The sequence below is a fragment of the Cebus imitator genome, unplaced genomic scaffold (genome assembly GCF_001604975.1).
Source record: "Cebus imitator isolate Cc_AM_T3 unplaced genomic scaffold, Cebus_imitator-1.0 Scaffold819, whole genome shotgun sequence".
Lineage (NCBI taxonomy): Eukaryota > Metazoa > Chordata > Mammalia > Primates > Cebidae > Cebus > Cebus imitator.
Window position 1 is genome coordinate 301,593 of NW_016108134.1, and position 6,922 is coordinate 308,514.

The window sequence follows — 6,922 nt, forward strand, 5'->3', positions numbered from 1 at the left end:
TAAAAAAAAAAAAAGAAGAAAAAAAGAAAAAGAAAAGAAAAGAAAAGAAACCATTCCCTACTGATAAGAAAGTGTAGGGAAAGGCAAGGAGATGGTGAAATGCCAAGAGTATGATAAAAATCTGTCTGTGTAGTCAGAGAACAGAACAGGATAGAACAGGATTCAGAGATGAGAATGGAGAACGTGGACAGACACTCAACCTCGAGTAAGAGCAAGGGAGATGGATTGACCCCTTTGTATTAGATAATATCAACTGAGATAATATCAACGTTATATTCCCCACTTTGATGGCATTCTCCTTTTAAATCCACCTCCAAGGCATCTTTGAGATGGCTTCCCCAGCCCGTCATCTCCTGGGTAGAAAAAGGAAACACATGGGCCACTTGCCTCTGCTCATCATTCCAGGGCTTTCAGAGGGAAGCTCAGTCCATCACAAGCTGGTGAATGACCCAAGGGAGATACGGGAAGTTTTTGGAGGTGGGGGGCATTGTGGGGTGGGCCTAGCAGTCTGAAGACACCATGAAATTGTCATTCTAGGGATGATATATTACTACTTCATGGACTATCATCTTTTGCCCAGATCTGTCCATGGACAAAATCCCCACCAATGGGGTGCTATTTGATCTCCAAAATCCAGATAAGCCAGTTTGTCCCCTGAGCCCCTCTGCCTCTTTTTAATGACCTTTAACCTATTTTTTCTTGATCCCCAGGATCAGACAAGAGTACTGGGAGCTGGAGCTTACAGTCAAAGGAGAAATGAGCAATCTGCAACCTTTGGAGGAGGTCAGCTTGGTGCAGGTTGAGGGGAGGGTGATCATATGGGGAGAAGGAAGGTGAGGACCTTAATGTCTTGGAAAGAGGGAGTGAAAACATCATGACCAGAAGTCAGAGCTAGGAGGTACTTCGTAATCAACAAAACAGCAAAAAACGACTCAGAGATGGAACCCAAGTTAGGTTGGGGGGTGGGGGCAGTCAGACTCAGCTACATCTTCCTCCAAAGATCAAGTTCTTCTCAACACATTAAACGTTCTGAGAAGTCCTGCAATTAACAATTTTACGTTGAGTTTTTAAAAGATGACGTTCTTATCACTGGGGTACTCAGTACCCTGCTTCTGTTCTGAAAAGAAATGTTGACTCCCCAAAATTATTCTTCCTCAGATGGAAAGCATGGGATCTCAGTATTAGCTTCAGAAACTCTGAGACCTCTGCAAGTGAGGAGGTAATAGAGGAATGCTCAGCACATCCTTGGGGAGGATGAGGAGACTTGTAAAGCCACAAAATATGACAACTGGAAGGGATCTTCAAAATCACACACGCTCTCATTGTCTATATTTGGAAAGTGAGGCTCAGATGATCAGATGGGTGCAGTAACTTGCCCCAAGTTCACACCAATCTAGGACAAAGCTGGACCCCAGGTTGGGTTGCCAGGTTTGGGAAATAAAAATAAAGGACACCCAATTCACATCAACAACAAATAATTGTGTAGTATAAGTATATCCCATGCAATATTTGGGATATACTTATACTAAAAAAAAATTTCTTTTTTAATTTGAAATGTAAATGTACCTGAGCATCTTGTATTGTACCTGACAACCCTTAGCTCAAGCCTCTCTTGTTTCGTTTGTTTGTTTTTGTGATGGGGTCTCACTTGTTGCTCAGGCAAGAGTGCAATGGCAAGATCATGGCTCACTGCAACCTCAACCTCCCAGGCTCAAGTGATTCTCCCACCTCAGCCTCCAAAGTAGCTGGGACCACAGGTGCACACCAGCACAACCTGCTAATTTCTTTTTTTTCTTTTCTTTCTTTTTTTTTTTTTTTTTTTTGAGACAGAGTCTCACTCTGCTGCCCAGGCTGGAATGCAATGGTGTGATCTCAGCATCTCAGCTCACCACAACCTCTGCCTCCTGGGTTCAAGCGATTTTCCTACCTCAGCCTCCCAAGTAGCTGGGACTACAGGTGCATGCCACCACACTCAGCCAATTGTTTGTATTTTTAGTAAACATGGGTTTTCACCACGTTAGCCAAGATAGACTCTATTTCCTGACTTTGCGATCCGCCCACCACAGCCTCCCAATGTGCTGGGATTACAGGTGTGAACCACCACACCTGGTCCAGATAATTTTGTCATTTTCTGTAGAGACAGAGTCTCACTATGTTGCCCAGGCTTGTCTCAAACTCCTGGGCTAAAGTGATCCTCCCACCTCAGCCTCCCAAAGTGATGGGACCACAGGCATGAGCCATCACACCCAGCCTCCACACCTCTTTTGACTACATCAGCTTCTCCTTGAACCTCCCATGCTGATTTTTGTCATCTCTTGGCCCAGGAGAAATACGATATGTCAGGTGCCCGCCTGGCCCTCACATTGTGTGTCACCAAAGCCCGGGAAGGTTCCGAAGAAGACCTGGATGCCCTGGAACACATGTTTCAGCAGCTGAGATTCAAAAGCACCATGAAGAGAGACCCCACTGCCCAGGTATCAGGGTGTCTACTCCAAGCCAGGCTGGGGGAAAGATACTAGGTTGGATGTGTGGGCTCTAGGGACTCAGCTGAGTCTGGTTCTTCCTCCCACTCCAGCAATTCCAGGAAGAGCTGGAAAAATTCCAGCAGTCCATCGATTCCTGGGAAGAACCCGTCAGTTGCGCCTTTGTGGTACTCATGGCTCACGGGAGGGAAGGCCTCCTCAAGGGAGAAGATGGGGAGATGGTCAAGCTGGAGAACCTCTTTGATGCTCTGAACAACAAGAACTGCCAGGCCCTGCGAGCCAAGCCCAAGGTGTACATCATACAGGCCTGTCGAGGAGGTGGGGACAGACCCAAGAGCAGCCTGTGGTTTGTTGTTTTTGTTTTGTTTTGTTTTCTTGAGACAGAGTCTTGCTCTAGCACCCGGGCTGGAGTGCGCTGGTGCAATCTCAAATCATTGCAATCTCCATCTCCCAGGCCCCAGCCATCCTCCTGCCTCAGCCTACTGAGGAACTGAGACTACAGGCGCCTGCCACTATGTCCAGCTAATTTTTGTAGAGACAGGGTCTCATTATGTTGCCCAGGCTGGTCTGAAACTCCTGAGGCCAATCAATCCTCCTGCCTCAGCCTCCCACCACCACCACGCCCAACCAAGTCTATGGTTTTATCCAAGCCAGTCTCAGATCCAAAGCCCCAGCTGAAGCCAGGCACCATGGCTCATGCCTGTAATTCCCGTACTTTGGGAGGCCCAGGTGGGAAGATTTGTTTGAGGCCAGGAGTTCAAGACTAGCTTCTGGGCAACATAGTGAGAACCCAGCTCTACAAAAAAATTTAAAAACTAGCCAGGAGCATGGTGGCATGGGCCTGCAGTTCTAGCTGCTCAGGAGGCTGAGGCAAGAGGATCACTTGAGCCCAGGATTTAGAGGCTGCGGTGAGCTATAATTACACCACTGCACTCCAGCCTGGGCAACAGAGCAAGCCCTTGTCTCTAAAAAATCAAATTAAATTAAAAAGCCCCACTGTACCTGCATACCACCAGACCATCCTAGGACCTTCTCCTTACCTTTTTTTCTAAGAGGCAACATCTCACTCTGTCACCCAGGCTAGAGTGCAGTGGTACAATCATGGCTCACTGCAGCCTCAAGCTCCCAAGTTCAAGTTATCCTCCTGCCTCAGCCTCCCAAAGCGCTGGGAGGACAGGTGTGAGTCACCATGCCCGGCCCCTTTCCTTACCTTTCTCTCTGACTTTGCCTTCTCCTCTGCTTGTTGTTTCAGAACAAATGGACTCCGGTGAAATAGTAGGTGGGGATGAGATTGTGATGGTCACCAAAGACGGCCCCCAAACCATCCCAACTTACACAGACGCCCTGCACGTCTACTCCACGGTGGAGGGTATGAGCTCCCAGCTGGCCCAAGGCTACCTCTGCTCTTCCCCATCACCTGCCACTCCCCTGAACCTCTCCTCCAGGACCAACCCCCTTCCAGGATCCCCTCTCTCTACCCCCCTAAACCTCCCCCGAACCGACCTCTCTGGGATTCCCAGGATACATCTCCTACCGGCATGATCAGAAAGGCTCCTGCTTCATCCAGACCCTGGTTGATGTGTTCACAAAGAGAAAAGGACATATCTTGGAGCTTCTGACAGAGGTGAGTTGACGTGAGGTAGCTGGGCCACCGCTCAGGCCAAGTAGGGTGCAGGCAGAGGGGGCTGCACCTCTTCCTAACTCCTCTCCAGTTCCCCCAGCCCCAAATCCAACCCACATCTCAACACAGAAACTAAGATGCCCATCTTCCAACAACTTTCCCAAATGCAGGGACTCTCAAAACTCACAGTATGTGAAATCACTTCAGTGAAATACAGATAAATTTCTGTAATCAAACCTCCCCTTGGATATAAACAATGTTTGGGCAAACTGTTTTCTTTTAATGTTTATATGTGTTTTTATTGCAAATTAGGAAAACAAATGGCCAACCAAGGATTCCATACAAACTATGGTACAGGAGGAGACCATAAAGGTCTCTCATCTTGGGACAAGAATACCCACCTGCCCCGTTACCTAACCCTCCCCCCATAAGCCCATGACACTGACTCCTCCAAGCTGACCACACCTGTTGCTGCAGGTGACCCGGCAGATGGCAGAAGCAGAGCTGGATCAGGAAGGAAAACCAAGGAAAGTGAACCCTGAAATCCAAAGCACCCTCCGGAAACGGCTGTATCTGCAGTAGGAGCAGAAAGACAGGGAGGAGCTTTCCTTCCATCATTCCTTCTGTACCACAGAAATTTAGAGGCAGCTCTTACCACTTCCCAGTATCTTCTCTTCCCAAGGATAAATGACGCCTAGTTTCTTTTTCATCATGCCCCTCATGCAGGTCCTCCTTTAATCTGTCCCTGTCCTTCTTAGAGCAAGCCAGCCAAAACTTAGCACAAGGCACGGTGGTAACATTAACATCATCTCCCTCAGGCTGGACATTCTATCTTTATTAATGCAACCTACGAGACCTAAGAGTGCATTCACTTATCCTACTTTCTGTTCCTGTGGTCTTCTTTCTCCCATGAAGCAGAAACAGGATAAAACTCAAGATTTTCCATGGACAAATCAATGCCCACTCATCCCCTCCTACCCCAATCCAACCTCCACTGGCTCCTGCATCTCACTTGGAGATAAAACCTCCTCCGGTGGTCAATGCATTCCCAACTTCCAGTTCCCTCCTTCACTCTGGTGATTTAGTAAGGCAAGAACCATTCTTTCCAAAACCACTCCTCCTTGGCTAGCAAGTTGGTGTCTTAACTCCGTTCTCTTCCTAGCTCATGGCCTCTCTGGATAAAGAAGTTGTCTCTTCCTTTCTGGATCTCTTCCTCCTCACACCCCTCCCCCTGAGACCCCGGACTCTGCCCTCTCTCCAAGAAAATCCATCCATTCATCTATTCTTGCAGTCAACCACTCTGAATTAGAGCATGCTGAAGCTATGTCAAATTCCCTGTTGTCACCTTGCTATTTTGCAGACAATATAATGTTTAACCTCTCTTAACAAGAGAGGTTCAATAATTTGTCAAATGCAACACAGTAAGACAGAGACAAGGACAAGGTTTGACTTCCAGTCCAGCCTCCTTTCCACGACATGCTAAGTCTTGATCCACCTGAAATCTTTTTTGATTAGTGAAGATGCCTAATAATTTTCCCTACCTCCAAGGTAGGAGCCATCTGGAAGTTTCTAGAAATTCTCAATAACCACCAGCTAAGGTTACCTCCAGGTAACCTTGTAGCACCAGGCTGGAAGTCAGACCGGCTTCACTACCTTCCCAGTCTGTATCTCCCCATCCCCAGCCCTGACCTTTCCTGCTCAGATAACCTGTGGGTGCATCCAGTGTCACTGAAAACTCAGAGCTAAAGATGAACCTTTTCTTCTCCTCCAAGCATCCCCTGGTATCCTCAACCTCAGATTCCAGGTTGCGATTTCTGCAGTTAATCTATGACCCCTCTCTTCTTGCGTCCTTCATATGCCACCAGACACCACGCCCAGTCCAGCTTGATTTTGAAACAACTTTCGTGCCTGTCTTCTCTTCCCTGACATGTTACTGTCCAGGCTCAAGTCCTCATCTTCTCTTATCTGCATCTTTGCAACCAACTTCCTCCCTTGCCTCTCTGCATTTCCATCTCACTTTCCATGTGTTTTCTGTATCATCTATAACAGTGACCTCCCTGGAACACTCAAGAAGGCATGACATACCCTATTACTTAAAGACCAGGGGTCTGGGTTCAGTGGCTCATACCTGTAATCCCAACACTTTGGGAGTCTGAAGTGGGAGGATCACTTGAGGCGAGGAGTTAGAGACCAGCCTGGGCAACACAGCAAGACCTCATCTCTACAAAAAAAAATAATAATAATAATTAATTAATTAATTAATTAACTGGGTATGGTGGCAAGTGACTGCAGTCCCAGCTACTCAGGAGGCTGAGGTTGGAGGATCACTTGAGCCCAGGAGTTTGAGGCTGCAGGGATCTATGATCATGCCACTGCATCCCAGCTCTAAGCAGGAGAGTGAGATCTGGTCTCCAAAATCAATCAATCAACCAAATAAAGACCAAAGTCAAACTGCACATCGGGATCTCTCACACCTTTCCAGTGTTGCCATCTGCCAGCACTTAGCTTAACACATCTCCCATCTCTTCCGCCATGAATTCACTCTTTGAGCAAGGCTAATGTCGTCTTACTCACCCTTGCCTCTAAGCGTTTGCTATCACCATTGCTCCTAAGCTGGGGGGGCTCTCCCTCTCCCTTTATCCCTCTTCTACTACCTCCCACCCCTACTTTTTCCAAAAACCCATTTCCACTCTTTTTTCTGGTTGATCCTGCCCTCTCGCCGAGAACAAGATGCTGGAAATGACCACTTCTGGAGGACAGGGAACAAGTGCTTGATCTGCATAATAAGTATTCAATAAACAGTTGTCAAACTTTGAAA

The 6,922-nt window shown here is 47.5% G+C and overlaps 1 protein-coding gene across 1 annotated transcript in view; it reads left to right on the forward strand.

Annotated features, from left to right (window-relative positions):
* The window catches only part of CASP14 (caspase 14), a 9,352-nt gene extending 2,430 nt beyond the window's left edge, over positions 1–6,922 (forward strand). The window contains exons 2-7 of the mRNA XM_017520248.2: positions 711–783; positions 2,325–2,474; positions 2,576–2,801; positions 3,736–3,852; positions 4,004–4,107; positions 4,582–6,922. Coding sequence (XP_017375737.1) covers positions 757–783; positions 2,325–2,474; positions 2,576–2,801; positions 3,736–3,852; positions 4,004–4,107; positions 4,582–4,686 — 729 coding nt within the window. The 5' untranslated portion in view covers positions 711–756 and the 3' untranslated portion in view covers positions 4,687–6,922. The remainder of the gene's footprint in view (positions 1–710; positions 784–2,324; positions 2,475–2,575; positions 2,802–3,735; positions 3,853–4,003; positions 4,108–4,581) is intronic.